The sequence below is a fragment of the Zosterops lateralis genome, assembly GCF_965231275.1.
Source record: "Zosterops lateralis genome assembly, chromosome: 11".
Lineage (NCBI taxonomy): Eukaryota > Metazoa > Chordata > Aves > Passeriformes > Zosteropidae > Zosterops > Zosterops lateralis.
In genome coordinates, this window is record NC_139771.1 from 1,813,531 (window position 1) to 1,830,677 (window position 17,147).

The 17,147-nt window shown below is 37.7% G+C and overlaps 1 protein-coding gene across 3 annotated transcripts in view; it reads left to right on the top strand.

Annotated features, from left to right (window-relative positions):
* DCP1A (decapping mRNA 1A) overlaps window positions 1-7,770 on the top strand; it is a 31,730-nt gene extending 23,960 nt beyond the window's left edge. The window contains exons 8-10 of one of the 3 annotated variants that reach the window (XM_083869495.1): window positions 95-160; window positions 2,141-2,359; window positions 3,844-7,770. In XM_083869495.1, coding sequence (XP_083725621.1) covers window positions 95-160; window positions 2,141-2,359; window positions 3,844-3,924 — 366 coding nt within the window. In that variant the 3' untranslated portion in view covers window positions 3,925-7,770. Of the gene's footprint in view, window positions 1-94; window positions 161-2,140; window positions 2,360-3,843 lie in introns of those variants that run through there. The other 2 variants (XM_083869496.1, XM_083869497.1) reach the window with 2 other exon arrangements.
* The last annotated feature ends 9,377 nt before the right edge of the window (window positions 7,771-17,147 follow it).

Here is a 17,147-nt window from a genome sequence, read left to right on the forward strand (position 1 = left end):
TTTTGTGGCTTTCTTAAAAACAGAGAACTACCTCTAGAAATGAAGCTGTGGATGGTAACCTGTGAATTTTGCTTTTTTTTTTCCCTTAACTCAGACTGTACAACAAAATAAGGAATCAGAAGTATTTCCACAGCCGAAAACTTTGTCTAAATCAAGTCAAGTAAGTGGATAAGTACCTCTGCTAATTTGTCTTAGGAGTTTTCTTAGGGGAAAAAACCCAGCGGCAGTACCCAGTTGATATCTCAAATAGTGACTACCCACTGACCATATTTAAGGAGCTGTTATGAAACAGAACTGTACTGGAGGAAGGGGGAGTTGCTGTCAATGCACTGCTCCTGTACAATCCCTCTTATTGTTTGTGGGCTGCATTTTTGGATTTGCAGCCTTGCGCTGAGTTTGAACTGGGGTTTTTTTATGTTGCAAGCAGGGAGTACTAATGTCATAATATTGTAGCAGGGTCTATTAGCCTTGGTCCAAGGTTAAACACCCCAGAGGCTTAAAATGCAGTCCTTGACTTACTGTGTCTCTGTTTTCCTGAAAAGATACAAAGTAGAAAGAATCAGAGATGGAGAAAAAAAAACCCAAGTAATTGCCATTGCAGAACTTGTAATAGCAACTATTAGCAAGCTAAAAGCACATTTAAGATTCTTAGAACTGCCTTGAGTAACAGTTTAAAATAATGACAATTTTAAGTTTCGGGTTGCAGTTACAGAATAACTTGATTATAGTCAAGTGTTCAAGAACTAGTTTTAATTACCTTTTTGTTATGTATGCGTTTTAGGACACCATCTGGATTTTAATTCTACTTTTCCCTTATGCACTCACTCCTTTTGCAGATCTCTCGCCTCATTCTTGTCAAACTTGCTCTCCAGTTTTAGTAGCATGCCCAGATCTGATTGTGAAGGGAAAAAATGGCCCTGCTTGAAATAAAATTCTGTTTTAGCTACTGGGCTGCTATAAAATTATCTCTACAGTCTGTTCCTGACCCAGTTAGTAAATAACTACCTAATTAAAAGCATTTTATATGGATTTGGGAATTGTAAGAAATGTGCATGTTGTATAGTAAACTGTCAGTCTAAACACATTGTCTTCAGCTGAGTCCCATGCTGTGAGTCTTCACAGTTTTGACTACAAGAAAATCAATTTTCTAGATCTGCTGCTGTTGATGTTATTTTATACACATTAGTTTTAGATGGCTTTGGAGGGCTTTTTCCTTTGAAGATTGTTGGTTATCCAAGGGGGGCTCTTTCTGCTGAGATATCAAATGTCTTTACAAATCACATTTAATGTTGCTTTTCTGTGCAGTGAGATTGGCTTCTTAATTTTCTTTTTTTTTTTTTTTTTTCCCACCACGTTTGTCATCCTGGAAGGCTGAGCAAGACACAAATTATCAGCACAAGTAACAATTGCAGTTACCAGGAGATGTCAGAGTTACTCAAATAGGACATTTATTCATGTCTGGTTGCTGCAAAAGTAATATTCCTAAAAATGTGCAATTTATGTTTAAAAGAAAAAGTGGTAATGGTAGTATGTTCATTTTTGTAATGAAATGGAGACAGACCTGTGGAACAATGAGGTGGGAAGATGGTCCTCAAAATATTTCCATCCCACATCCTCCCAAGGGAAAACAGAACAAGAATATTCCAGTGTACTCCAATGCTTTAATTGTAATTCAGAGTCTCTAAATATGTTTGAGATACACTTCAAATTTGAAGTAGAGTATTTGTGGGAGACCGTAGAAGTGGGGGTGCAGGAAGCAGGACTGGACTTCCTGAAAACTCTTAAGGAAAATAATTTGCAAAACAGATACAGGCTCCTTTGGTTACTTTGGTGAAAAGCTCAACTTTTGTTGTGTGTGTTATGTTTTAAAAATTCTGGAAGATAGCAACCACATGAGTAGGAAGGAGTCTGCATACAAGAATGTTCAAGGCTGCTACCTTCTTCAGCTTTGAAAATGAGAAGTACTGTTGGTACTAATCCTCATAGATAGATATTTCTTTATTAAGAGCAGCTGTTCTGCAATATCTGACTGAATAATTGTGGCTGCAATTTATTTCATTTTCTTTATGTTCATCTCTCCAGCCTTTACAGCATCATTCATTCTTACTGAACACAGTGCTTATTTTTTGTTCTTTTACAGGTTGCACCTCCACAATTTGTTACAGCCACAACGACAGTAACGCCTTCAGTGCTCTTGTCTCCAAGTGTGTTTCAGCAATCAGCTACAAAAGCCGCTGAAGTGGAGAATAAAGCTGGTTCTTCTTCGCCTTTAACACTTGGAACAACAGAAATTCAGACCACCCCTCCTACTGTTCTCAGCAGGTCTCAGCTTCAAGAAGCACTGATACATCTAATAAAGGTAGTGTCTATACAGAGCTCAGTTTCGGAGGGATGGGGTTCCAAGCACAGAAGGCAGCACTGACAATTCTGTACCCCTGTAACTCCTTTTGCCCTGAAAGATTACAAAAGATGTTCTTTTCTGTTGGAAGGAGCAGATTACTCCACACTGTACACAGAGTACGGCACAGCTTGTTCCTTTTGGTTGAGAAGTGGAAGACTTAGAAGAACAGAGTACCTGGGATGTGTCCTTTCACATCCATATGAAATTGTAGGCAAGTGAGGAGTAACTTGCACTAGTAGAAGCTGGTGGGGGGGGAGTTGATTTTGCTCTAAGTGTTCCACTTCCCCAAGGAAAGCTTTCCTGTTTTCAGTTCCCTAGAACCTTTCCTCATCTTTACTTTTAGAGTGTTTCTTTGAAATGGAAATTGCAAAGTTTTAGCTCTGCTATTTTTAGGGACTAAAACGTTCTGTTGAATTAAATCTGTGATGTTGGGAGCAGCTGTGCATTGAGATGATTTTGACCTCTAATGTCATGGTGAAATTGCCATGAATGACAAACAGTTCTTTCTTACCTCAGGATTCTCTTGCTCAGTCCATGCTGGTGTTAGTAGAGCTTATACTCAAAATGCAAGTCTAAAAATAACAAACAATATCTTCCCAGTGACAAGTTGTTAGGACCAAAAAGGTCATTACCAGATCCCATCGTCAAGTTGCCTGATTTATCTGTTTTATTTTACATAACCTTTTCTTCTACTGGTGTGTATGGGTTTTCTAATTAAAGACTTAAAACTAATCTTGGAACTGAGCTCACCTGTCAATATTCTGAGTGGTGATTTTAGAGAGCTAAAAGAGATATTTGTCTACAGTCTTAACAGAGAGAAAGCTGAATGAAGACCAAAATAGGCATATCGTGAGGCATGGGTGTACTTAGCACACCACTCTAAGCAGGACATGAATTGCTGTTCAGATCTTGTGAAGAGAGTATTACACCCTCAAGCTAACTGATTAGACACCAGTTTTGTAATTTGTCATTTGAAGGAATTAGACTCAAAAAATATTTGTAAATATTGTCCATACATTAAGCCAATTCACTTCCCAGTCATGCTTTGACATGGGAATTCTTGTTGAGCACATTGCAGTCCTAGTTGGGCTGGTCTGCCTGACAAACACCATCACATCTGACACTCAGGCAGACTTGACTTGGGAGCCTGTACACAGAATGGGATGCTTTATGCCTAAGGCAATGGTTCAGACTCTGGAGGGAAGCAAAATGTGGCCAGGCTGACACAGTGAGCCCTGTCTGTCTGAACATCCAGAGTGCCTAGTGATGGCTTCAGCTGCTGCCCAGCTTCGTAGTTCATAGCCTGTGTGTGCTCCAAAAGCACCTTCTGTGCAGGCACATAGCTCCTTCCCTTATCAGCTGCAAGGAATCCTTATCACAAATTAAACTTTTTTTTGCATCTTTTCACTAATGTTTCTAATATGTTTCTATTTTTCCTGCAGAATGATTCCCGTTTTCTCAGCACTATCCATGAAGTCTACTTGCAAGTCCTCACCAAGAGTAGAGACAACATTAAGCTATAACTGAAGCAGAATCTACTTAAAATATGTTCATTTCAGAAACAATTATGCCTCATCTATAAAACTGATATTTTTGTAAAAGAATATTTAGTTTTCAATGTCTTGAATTTGAACGTGTTAGGAAAGATTATTCCTTAAATACTTATGAAAGTAATGTTCTCAGAATGATCTAGGTTTTCACTGTGATCATCACCAGCAAACCTTTTTTTAGTTGGATAAGGGACTTAAGTTGCATTTGAGCTCTCATTAGCATTAAGTGAATGTGCAAATGTTTGTTCTGGCTCTCATTCCTGGCTGTATTCACTGTTTGAGGATTACAGACTCAAAACTATTTCAACCAGCAAATGCACAGTATAGTACACTACAGCAACCCAGAACCAAATTGAGTTGTGGGAACCTAGTTCCAGTTTGAAGGACTAAAGAAAATGAGAGCAAAATGCCTTGTGATTAAGCTGGCAGATGTGGAGAAGGAAAGGGTCTGGAAGCCAGGCCATTGGAGTTAAATCTTTGAAAAAAGGTCTGAAAATGTGATTAGCTCAATACATTGGCAATCTCTAGCTAATGCATATAAATTCATCCTTTCAATATTTAATGAATTTTATTTGTTTCTGCATTACTGACATAAAAGCCCCAAGTGAGTAAGGCCATTTTCTCTAAAAAGGCAAAATTTGAAATATGCAAAATCCTCAGTGATTGTACCTTTTTTGTTTTTAAGCAACAAAGTAGTTGCATGTTGAAGTTCTCATTTTAAATTTATAGTTAGGAGACCACCACTGGAAGACTCTCTTCCTGTTCAGCAGTGTTTGATTAAACTTAAATGTTTTGTTCCCTTTTAGCTTAAGGATGGACCACACCGTAGTTGGCCTTCACTCCTCAGTTGTATTGGAACTGCAGTGCTGAAAATTGTGCAGATGGGAAGCAAATGCATGCTTTTCTTCTGTTGCCCTCTCCCCAAATTATTAGTGCACACTTAATAGTCTGAAGTTTATCTAATTAAAATGTTACTGCTTTGTATATGTGATTTAGTAAGTCACTATTTACTAAAAATTTAACTGGGTATTTCCCATTTGAAATCAGAAAATTTTTAATTATACTTTCTTATGCTGCTGTGTTGGTTTACCCATGGGTTTTATTTATTTCTTAAAGGCATGCAAAGGTAATTAATCTGAGTTCAGGTCCCAACCTTCTCCAGCAAAAGTAGTTTTAAAGGATGCTTTTTCAGTAGAAAAGTGTTGGGTTGTTGAGTAAAGAGATAATCTGTAGTGAGTTATGATGCACTGCTTCATTCTTTTCCCTCAAGCACTATTGAAATATGAAGAAAAATATTGTTTGGCTCCTTACAACATATATGTAAGTATAGATATCCTAAGGATTAGTAAATGTTGATGTAGTCAAGGTGCATGGCCTTTTCATTGGAAACTAGTAATTGAGCTTTAATTGTGACTTGTTAGCAAATCAGGATGTTTTAGATACAACAAATATTTACATTTTTATGTATTTGATCTATTTTAGTTTTTTTCCTAGCTTTTTAGTGGAAAATATATTTTGTTTAGCACTACCTGCCTTCTGAAAAGCTCTTCTTAGCATTTGAGTTCAGTGTTTCCAGTTAAAATATATAGTATATTGTTAGAAAAATGTGCAAGATTCAGGGAAAGATGCTAATGTGCATTCATCAAGAAATATATTGGATTTAATGGTAGCATTTGAATTCAGCAATACAAACTCAGACTTTGTTAAGGAAGATAGGAGCTTCTTCCATAAAATCTGGAGTTACAATACTGTGTATGGATATAAACAGTGAGGCTCAAGTTAGATTGAAGGTTTGAACTGATTTTCTGTTGGACTTCTAGGAAAAGTTTCACTGTAAGGGAAAAACCATTGAGCAGTTCCTCTGAACAAAAATGGACAGCCTAAGCCAAATAGAGGGTTGCTCTTACCTGGATTTAGCAAAGATGGAGTCCATAATTTGTCACTTCTCATGGACAGCTTGTGGGTTCTTCAAAGAAAGATTTGATAAAAGTTTGTAAGAATAAAAAATGTTGGCAGCTGACAGTGCACTTTGGCACTGTTTGCTAAACATAGTCATATCCAAAGATCTATAGAAATGATAGGAAGGAGTTGTACTTTTAAGTTCTTCAGCCACATACAAAACTAATAATACTTTGAATATCCTTGTGAGGGTTCCTGGTCAGCTGGAAACAAGCAATTGGCCAATCCTTACTTCACTTTGGTTTTGTAGTGTCCTGGTAGCAACAGGTTGTTGGTTTGCTTCCCTGCCCAAGCTTTCCAAGTGAACTGGCAGAGAACCAGAGTTGAAATCGTAGTGTGCACAGCAAACTTCACGCCTTGAACAAATGCACGTGTTTGTTCCAACCTCTGCCTGGGGCCAGCAGGCACAGGAACCCTCCTCTGCAGAGGTGTGACAAGTGCCAGGGGAGTGGCTCTAACAGATAAACTCCTTTAATTAAAAGTTCATTGTAAAACACAAGCTCAATTACAGTGTAAAATCTGATTTTTTTTTAATGTGGACTATGTATTTAAAAGCTTCTTTTTTCTGTAATTTTTTAAAAAAATTTTGTATGAGTTTGAAATGACCAGTTTGTTGAAATGCTTGATTTGTGTTATCTGCATGTAGGGATAACCAGTGTGTAGCAAGTTACCTTGGGACATCACAGGAAATGATTGTGACCATTTTCAAGTGACTTTTTTTTTTAACTTCTGGCTTAATGGGGATTTTATCTATTCTTTCTGGGAATCAAAAGGTGGTTAGTTCAGACTACACTCCCCAAATTAATTATTATCTAAGCATGATTTTTGTGGCTCACGTTAAGTTACTTTAGGTTTAAGTTTGGAATTTTACTTTTTCCTTAATCAAAGACAGTTTTAAAACCTACATCTACTGAATTGTTAAGGAAAATCAAAATTCTCAGTTTTGTAGTTAGACTGTATCTGTTGTTATTTAACAATGCAAAGTTTATACGAAAGGTGCCTAACAGCTATTAACTTCAGGAGCAGAATATCTTTCCAAATTAAACAAGATTTGCAGAATGAGTGATAAAAAATGTCAAGTGATTCATCCTGATTTAATATAAAATGTGTAATTCTGTGTATAAATACTCAATATTTAAACACTCGCTGCTGGATGTATAATTTTTGCTTGCATTTCTAATTGCTTCATTTTGGTTTATTTCTGAAACCCATTATGCTGTGTGTAGTCACTGATAGAATTTCTGAAATGTTTTGGAAAGCAAACTTTAATTTGGGACATCATGGTTTTTAAAAGTATTCCAAGCAAATCAGCCACCTTTTTGCCAGGTATTTTGGGTTGCTTTGTACAGCATATCTTAACAAGAGGAATGTGTGCAATATGTATCACCTCATTTTTGTCTGGCAATGTTGCAAAAATGTTAAGATGCAATATCTTCCTTTCACTTCAAGTTGGAAAAATCGCAGTATCTCTGATCTGGTGGTGTATTTATTTTTATCTATTCAGTGTATGGACATATGGTTAGTTAGGTTTTTTAATGTGCATTATGTGCTTTTAGTAATTTCTGAGTTTTATCACTTCTGCATATGCACCAGTTGTAGCCATTTGCATGTTCTTTCAATGTGAAGACCATGGGGAAAGGGGAGCTTCAGGAAAGATTTCTGGAAACCGGAATAATTGTAAGTCAAAAAATGTAGATACTGCATCATTAACGTTTTTGGTATGGTGTGGGTTTTATAGCACCTATGTATGTTTGCAGTTATTAAGTTATTGCATAAATGTTTAAGAATGAGCATTTTTTCATCCAAAATTTTGTATGTTTGCAAATATATTTTTGTAATAAAACTTCAAAACATGTTTCAGCACCTCCTAAAATCTTGTAACATTTCCTTTTATTTCTAGAGTTCTGTTAGCCTAATGGAAGGTTCCGTTTTTATTTAGGGTTAATACATTCCAGAGAAGAAACTCAAATTCCTTACTCCATTCTGGGGGTAGAATCAGAATTGTGTTTGTCCACTAAGAAAATGCAACCTGACTGCTTGAAGGGCAGTGGGGAACAGCTTCTACAAGGCCTTCTGCTGCTGTCAGCAGTCTTGTGTTTTGAATTTGATAAACAGATATGTTTCCTCTCACATTAAGAAATGCAGCTGCCCTTCTGGGTTGTAAGGACAGCTCTGTGTTTAGTTCCTTTATGTATCACTTTTTTAATGGTATCCCCTTTCATCCATCTAGACATGGTATTTGATTCTCAGACCAGTGTTGGTTTTTGATCCAAGACATTGGAAATTACAGTTGTCCTCCTACCATATCTGATCAATATCATGCCCTGATTGATCCAAATTTCACAAAGTAAAATAGGGAAGCTAATGAGGAAGAAAACATAGAAGTTGATCTTGAAATTAAACAAGACCTTAGGCCTAAATCTTACCTAGATGCTCATTCCCATTCTGATTACCCTTAGGGAGCTGGTGATTGCAGGGCAGGTCAAATGTCAGAGGCCACTGGAGAATGGCATTGTTGCTCTAATGGTTCATGCTGGAATGATGCCTGTACTATATCCAGAAGAAGATTCTTCTAATAGAAGACTGCCATACAAAACAGGTACAGAAGTCATGGATTTACTACTACATAATTGGAAAAAAATCTGGAAAACTGCTTAGAATCAAACTTTAAATTCTGGAATCTAGATCTAAATTCTATATTTAGGTGTGTCTGTCTGGTCAGTATCAAGAATATTTTTTTCATTCTCAGTGCCATTGATCTGTTTGTCTTCTCTGGTCCAGATATTCCTCTTCACTGTTACACACATGAAGTGCTCCCCTTTGGTTTGGGAATAAGGTAATACTTTTGAATTTCTCAGTGTAGCTCCAGCTAAACTAGGCACTGTACAAAGGGTTTATGCAAACCAAAATCTTTTGGGCCTTTTCTCTCTTGATCCTGTGTGCTCTTCAGTCATGTTTTTTGAAAGTGTATGAGAGCATAAAGTCAATCCCTACTAAGGTGGTGATGTGTACCAGATAGAATCAGGGAATAGGCATTTGGCTTCCTAAAGCTCTCCTCTAAAATTCAAATTTCATTTGCAGGCTTGCAGAATGAAGTAAAGTTGTAGCTCATGTTCATGGGCCAAATTAATTGAAGTTAGTGGACTCATGTTAAGGGCTCAACTACACTTCCTTCTTACTATAGAAGGTAATAGAAAGTAGGAAACCTGTCATTCATAGAGTCCTTTTTTTATTTGTTCATGGGATGCCTTCAAGTTACTAGTCTTTATTATGGCTGAGGTAAATTTCTCTTTGGTTTAGTTTTCTAACCAAAATACTTGAAATTATCATGTATGTTATTGGAAAGTATTTCCAGTGCCCAGTAGTGGAATTTTTTCACCTACCTTCACACCATTTCAAGTGTGAATCAGCTTTTTTCCATCTTCTAGATTTTATTGGGGGATTTATTTTTTGACCTGACCTACTAAATTAGGAGAATTAAACTTCTGTGATAGACCTGTAACTTAAAATAGAGCCATGAACTGTAAAGCTCATCCTTGTCAATTATGCAACAATTTTTCACTTCCTTTTCATAAGACACTCCTAATCAGGTTGAAAAAGCATTGAGAAAAGACCTCAATGAAGAAAGATTTTTTTTTTTTTCGGTTGCTGCATTTTTGAAAGAGCAATGGCAATAAAACAAGAGGGAAAGGACAACTGAATAGAAGATTTCCTGAGAAGAAAACAGGAAAGAATAGCAGAAGAGTTTAAGTAAATATGAAAGAGGATATTGTAGGGAGAAGAGTATGGCCTGTGAAGGTATTTCCTGAAGCACTGAAGAATTTAAGTTGCAGTTTTGTTTCTGTACCGCTGCATGTCCAGGTATTCTCAAAGCTCAAATGTGGATTGCCTGTAAGAATTCAGAGTATTTCAGGGTGTGTTTGGAAAATGACTGGGTAGGCATGATTTCCTTGCTCTAATTCTTCAGGTCTGCTGTGGGGCTTTTTAACCCCTGGTAATGAGGCAGCACAGTGAAGTTGACCGATCACAGCAGTACGTGATTTTTGTCTTTGCTTGGTGACCTCCCATTACAGTTTAAAATCTACTACATAGAACAAGGCTGCTCATACCTAGTTGCCTTTTGTCTTTAATTTTAAACAGACCTTTAAAAATATTTCTACCACAATCCATTCTTTAAAATTCAAGCAGGTTCATTTTACAAAATCAACCTTGGGAAGTAAAGCGACAAAAGAATAAGCTTTATATGCTGGCTGAAATGAAATCACTTGCCCGTAGGCCTTTCTTGGAAACACACGGGGATGTGATGTAAATGCACAAGTTTTACTTCTTTTCTCCTCATAAATAAGTTAAGAAGCTTTTAAGAATATCTACAGAGCAACGATTACCCAGCCTGGTTCCTGTATGCAAAACTCTAGGTTGGTCTTAATTTAGAAAGCATATGAGCATATGACCTGCACATCCTGCTCATACTTCTTGTGGCTCAGAAGAGGGATGGGAGAGGCTTAGCAGATTATCCAGCATTCTCATATAGGTTTGAGATTTATGGGTGATGCTGAGTGCCTTCTCTGGTTTATGTTCCAAGCATCAAATTCAGTTCTGTCCTCTGGGGACACAGTTCTCCCATGTAACAAAACTGTTGCAAAGGAAGCTTCTGTCATCTTAAACTCCCCATAAGAATTGAGGTACAAGTGTGCAGTTAAAGCCTGCAGGACCTGGATGTGTACAGAGTCATTGTGGTTTACAGCAAACCCTGCTCCTGATGTGATCTTCAGGGTGGAAGGCACAGAGTGCCCATTATGAAGAGAGAGCTCTACTTTTCGATGGTTTAATAGGAAAATCCTGCCACAACAGAAGCTTTTACAGAAAACCCAAAGGTTTGGTTAGAAACATGTGCAGTACTTTTAATAACGGTTTGAAAATAAATTAATATTCTTCAGATATGAAGACAGCTGTCTGAGGGAAACTGCTAACATAACAAACATATGTGAAACTAATGTAGATTCATAGTCTGTAGTGCCAGGGCCTGTGATGTAGCTTTATCTGTAACACCATTTTAGATAAAAAAGCCTGATCTTATTACTCCTCCCATACCTGTTCTCATGGAGTGCATATAATTCCTTATAATTACTGGTGATGTGCTGCACAGACACTGGAGATTTTTTTCTTTTTCCTTAAATTCATTAGCAGCTAAATAACATTACTGAAGATGAGCTGGACAATCTGTTCCATGTCTAACTGGAGTCACTTTTTTGCATGTGGAAGGATGTGCTGGTTGGTACATAATGAGAGAATGCTCTGGCGTCAATCCATTTCATCCATTCTTTGAACCATTTCCTTCTCGAAGGGCTTCTAATGCAGCTCTTCTTTCAAAGGACAAGAATAGTCAAAGCCTATTGTATTGCAGAGGTCAGGCTGAGCAGGATTTTCTTCACTTTCTCTCCTATGCATTACAGCCCAAAAAAATCCCAAATAAATCCTTCTTTACTTGGTAATTACAGGTCTCTCATACCTTCTTTCTAAATGTGCACACCCTATGTGGGATAGCATTGCTGTTTGGGAAATTTTGCTTCACACAAGTTATCATCAGTAACTTTATCCTTTCAGTTTTGTCAAATTCAGTTAATTGAATATAGATATTCATTTAAACAAAGACTTAAGAGTCAAGTAACTTCTGAGCTTGCATGAAGAGTGTCATAGAACTTGAGTCAAGAATCAAATAGGGAAAGAGAACACAAAGTAACTGCAGAACGATGTATTCATTAGGCCTTTCAAGCACAGATGCAGGCAAAGGTCTCAAACTCCTACTGCGTAAATATTTCATATTTATCTTAACATAATTTGAAGTAAATTGCAACTAATGAAAAGTCAGATTATAAATTTAAATAGTTTTGTAAATAATATCATTAACTGGTTATACTAAATCAATCCAAATACCCCAAAACACTGCAATATTAGCATTACAAACTTTGATTAAAATACTCTAATTTTTTGCACTGCTAGTGGAAATACTTCCCTAAATGTCATCAAACAGCCCAAATGCAGTCACTGTGGGTTTCTTTTAACTGTGTGAGAAATACAATGCTTTCATTTTTCTCTGGTAGGCTACATGTTAGACAGACATAAAAGTCTGTCTCATTGTGTAAGACTTGTTTCAAGTTACTTAGTTTAACCTGAACATTTTTCATGTATCATAAAATTGTCACAATATTTTGGAAACTTTGCAATTTTTGGGTTGAGTTTGGGTATATTTAATAAATGACATTTTTATTTAGAGGGAATATAAAAATTACTATGGTTTAACATAGTTTTTATTCAACATTTGCCTGCATGTGACTCAAAAAAGGTCTGTTCTCTTTTGAAGATTTCCGTACACATTTTTCCTTTTGCAGACAATTTTGTTGACTGAGGAGAAAGTTTTAGTTGAGTTGAACTATGAATCTAATCTGTTTGTATGTATCTTGTCCTTGTATCTTGCTCTTACAGATTTCAAAGGTGGATTGATTTCCATTCTGGATGTTTCTGCACCAGGTGCTGCACAAGAACCTTGCATTTTCCAGGTTGCTGGTTATAGCTGTTTGTAGTCTGTGTAACACAAACTGCTGTTCTATGGCAACTAAAGGACGTTGAGAGTGTTTTTCATGCTCCAATGGGAACTGCAGAGCTGATCATCATTTCACAGCCTGCTGAATATTCTTTTCACGGGGTGTTTACTTGAGTGTGCTTTACTTGTTTTAGATAAGCTTGTGCTTATCTAAAACCACTTGCTATTACTGATGAAGGAGAATAGAGTTTGAGTAAGATGTGACAGTAAGGACTGAATCTCTGGAAAATTTGCAGTACCAGATTTGGTCTGACAATGTACTGCATTCCCATCCATCAGGCTACAATGATTGGAATTCCATCACAATTCCACAGTGAGTGGAATTCCACTTCTCTTTTTTAAGGTACTCTGCAAATGAAATGAAACCCTGTGCAGTGCATGGAGATGTTCAGGACTAGCAAGGTGACAATTCAGGACACTGGCAATTCCAGTTCAGTTTGGAATCCATACAGTGCTCATCTGAAATTGCACAGCATGTTGGTCTCCTCCCACGCCTCCACACATTTTCTTTACTCACTATTTGGATTTTGTACCAATGAGCACTTACTAGACTTGGATTTGGCAATCTTTTGAGAACAGTTTTTAAGGCAAAATTGGACACATAGCCCCATGGTAGCTAACTGGCCTGAATTTCAGTAGTGCTGAGTGCATGCAGCTCCTGCTCTGGTAAACAGGGTTGCATGTACTTACGTCAGCAATGCATTTTTGCAGTATCTCAGCAAATGTCAGTCATAGCTGAGCTTTCATGCTTCTGCTGCACATAATGCCCTGACACCAAAACGTGGAGGAAGGGATGGAAAAATCCAGTTATCCTGTGTATGTATTTAATAAGCTGTCTAGTTTAGTAGTTAATGCTGAAGCTAATGAGATGTGATTGTATGTTCTGAAGCAAGACTGTTTGTCCATTTTGCATCCTTGTTTTAACCACATTGTACATGGTTTCAGAGGCAAGTCCCAGGAATGTGGAAGAAATGTTGACTGTTGTATGCAATGTATACCATGACTTCAGCTATTGCTTTACAGTCCATCACACTTGGTCAGAGTTGCAGCAATAACGTGCCTCTTCAGTAGATCAAAGTGGAGGCACTGACACAAGGTGGAATTTCATCCTGTGAATGCTTGAGCTGCTGTTTTAACAACACAATACCACAGTAAGCACTCGGTGATGCAGCACAAGGATTCAAGGAGAGGGAGTTGTGGGCAGTGATTTCCCAATGACATTGTCTAAGCTAAGTCTATCTTAAAGTCTTTTTACCATTCAGATAACAATGGAGGAAACAAAAGAAGTTGTGAGCTGTAGTAGTGCTGGACTGATCCAGATCATCTCCCTCATTTTCTTACAAGAGAGAAACAAGAAAGCACCATATGTCCAGCCAGAGAAGGCATTTGCTAAGCTTGCTGTTGCCAGAACACTTGGGACAGTTTGTGGGGGAGCCATCCTCACAATGCAATTCGAGAGCACATCGTCACTGTGATGGCAGAGACTTGACCACAGGCCTTACTCTTCAGCCAAAGAATGGAATCAGCCTTTTGCCAAAGGCAAAAGGAAGGCTGTGATCTGGTCCATTTATATTTCAAAGAATTGTGAGAGAAAACAAAGGACATTGACAAAGGAATGGTGAGTCACTGAACTCTATTTTAGTTGTTGCCACTATCAGTGATTTATGCAGAGAAAAACAGTAACAGCCTGGCAATGTCACCTCTGGATCACACTGTATAGACAGAAAACAGGGAGTGAATTAATCTGCTAGAAGCAAAAACTTAGTGTAGAAATTACTTCATTTTTTTAATGATACCTGCTTCCATTTTGATATTTGTCTCCTGTGTTTGTAAATACTACCATATATAGATATGGTAGTATTCATCCATAAAGATGAAGTAACCATATCTCTAAAATAAGGTTTTAGTTTCCTGATGCAAATGTATTTAGGAAGTTTTTTGAAATTTGTTTTCTGCAGCGGAAATTGGATGCACAACCATGTTTTCTTAATGTATCTTTGGGCAGTACAAAATGCTGTGGTGTTTGGCATCATGAACATGATTTCACATACACTTGACATCATTTGAAGAATTTACTTTATGCACCTCTTCTAAACCATGGATTAGGAAAAAACAAATTATCCTGCCTAACCTCACTCAATTGACATGGAAAACTCCATATCAATGCAATGATGATGTAGCCTAATGTCAACATCTGTCTAAGGAACAGGGTTTCAACAGCAGGGATGATAGAAAAAAATGTCATTCCCTTCCTCAGCACAGCCAGTATTTTAACAGCTGCTCTCAAATCAGTGAGCATGGTACAGAGCTCAAGCTAATGAATGCTACTGTGCTGGTAAAATGGCTCTGTGGCTTTTGACTACATCAGAAGGTAGGAGATTCCAGTAGAGCAGGTCTATAGATCATATGAGAAAGTGCTGAGGACTCCTCATCTGCACTATAAGGGAGTTTGAATTCTGCTCCAGACCAGCTCTTGTCTGTTCTGTTGGACCGAATATTCATTAGCACCTGGGATGTATTAGCTGCTTTCTCAGACTGCATCTTCTGTTTCATCTTTATTTGAAAGGAATCCAGTTCATAAGCTCTGGGACTGCTCAGCAGAGAAAGCCAGAGCACAGGGAGCAAGGAACAAGCAGGAAACTTGATCCAGAATGGTGGCTCAAGCAGCTTTAGTCTTAACTTCTGACCATATGACTGCAGACAGAATCAAGAGTGCTGTTGCCTTAAGAAGGCTGACACCTTGTGAAAGGGATGCAAGAATGGACAGAGGAGAAGAGGAAAAGTTGTACAACATGCTTAGAGAAGTTGGTCACCCTCACTCTGCAACATCAGTTTGATTTTAGGCCTATTTGAGGCAATGGCACAACCAGATCCCAAGCAAGATATTTGCTGGTGTGTGGCATATGTAAGGTTCAGTTAAGGATCTTGCATGGGGAACTTAGATTTGAATTTACTGTTACCTCACCAACAGGGTAGATTTTATAGTTTAAAATCTGCAAGGGAAGAGACAAAAATCAGTATTTCTCATAGATGCTGCTTGCAACTCCTGAGATCTTTCATGCACCCCTACTGACAATATTCCTTTGGGCAGGAATTTTTCCAGGAGGACAAAATAAGTCCCTATATTGTTGTACCTATATTGTAAAAGCTGGATTTTAACAGGAACATTGTGGGGAAACTCTTAAGAATGGCTGTTGATTGTCTCCACCGTGTCTGGCAGTCCTGTTTCTGTTTCCTCAGCCAGGATCTCTTTGTCGTGATTTCCTGCACTAGTAGCTACTTTCTAGCTACTTAATTTCCAAGCTGCGGTTTAGACGTGGTGGGTAACAAGGTGTACAAAGTGTCTTTCTGTTTCCCTGAGAGGAAACTTTCACAATGACACTGAAAGTGCATTAATACCCCGTTTCTTGGTCCTCTCCTCTGCCACTGAAAGCTCTTGGCATTATAGCCCATGTCATCAGAGTTCCTAAATTTAAACCAAAGCTTGTGTGATTCTCATCAGGTTCTTTTATATCCTGATTTTATTGTCCATATCACGTTAAAGTGTGTTACTGAAATTAAAAGATTTGGGTAGCTGGTTCTGCAGAAAAAAAAAAATAGGAAAAAAAAAAGTAGTTGGCCTACCCTACCCAATTATTTGAAGATTGAATATAGATTGAAGTAGAGCAAATGGCAGTTACAGCAGTTAACCTTTGTATAGGGTTCTGCAGAACAACCTCTGCACTTTGCTACTGTCAGGTCTGGTTGTTTGGCTCTGTTTTATCCTTCCTGGCCTATTTCCAGTCTAGTTTTACTTCCAAAGATTTTTATTAAAAGGATTTTCAAGAAGACATGTGATAAAACAGATTAATAGTTAAGGTGAGGGAGTGGTGTCTGCTTTTATTTCTTCTAATTGGTTAGTTTTATTTCATTCTAAATTGGTCAGTTTGTGGAATGAAGTTTTCTCACCTTGCTAAGAGTTTCACATTCTAGTTCCTACTGGCAGTTTTCCAGGTGAGTGTGGCTGAATGCTCTGTGCATGGAGGGGGTTCCCTCTGCTCCTGAGACCCAGAGTCTGCAGAGCCCTGAAGGTGTAGGGTTTTTAATGGGAGCGGTTCAGGGTTTTCTGTAAGTAGATGATGATAGCATTAGTTCACTTCATGTAACTAGGATGTTTTTAAATCAATACAATACAGTTTCTAGGAGAAACTACCAGTGGACAGAACATTGAAATACAGGAATGCAGTGAGGGAATACCAGGTTTAATGAGCAAGATCTGAGGTGTCTTAGAATCATAAGGTTGGAAGACACCTTTAATATTGCCAATTCCAACAATCATCCTAGCACTGCTACTTTTTTGTCATTGTTGGCTGATTAACCTTTTTTTGTTTGCTTGTTTCTAGATTGTGGCTTCTAGTGATGCTTGAGCCTTCTAGAATATATATGAAGTATTTTACTTGCCTATATAAGTTTAGTATTAATATCATAGTGTTCAGAATTGCTAGAGAAATGTATTGGCTGATTGATGGCTGTTGAAGTCAATATTCTATGCAAAACTCTGTGTTCATCAATTTTTTTAACATATATTACAGGAATATGAATTGTATCCTGGCAGGAAGCCACACTGGGGAAAGTCTGCTACTGTTTCTCCTGTATG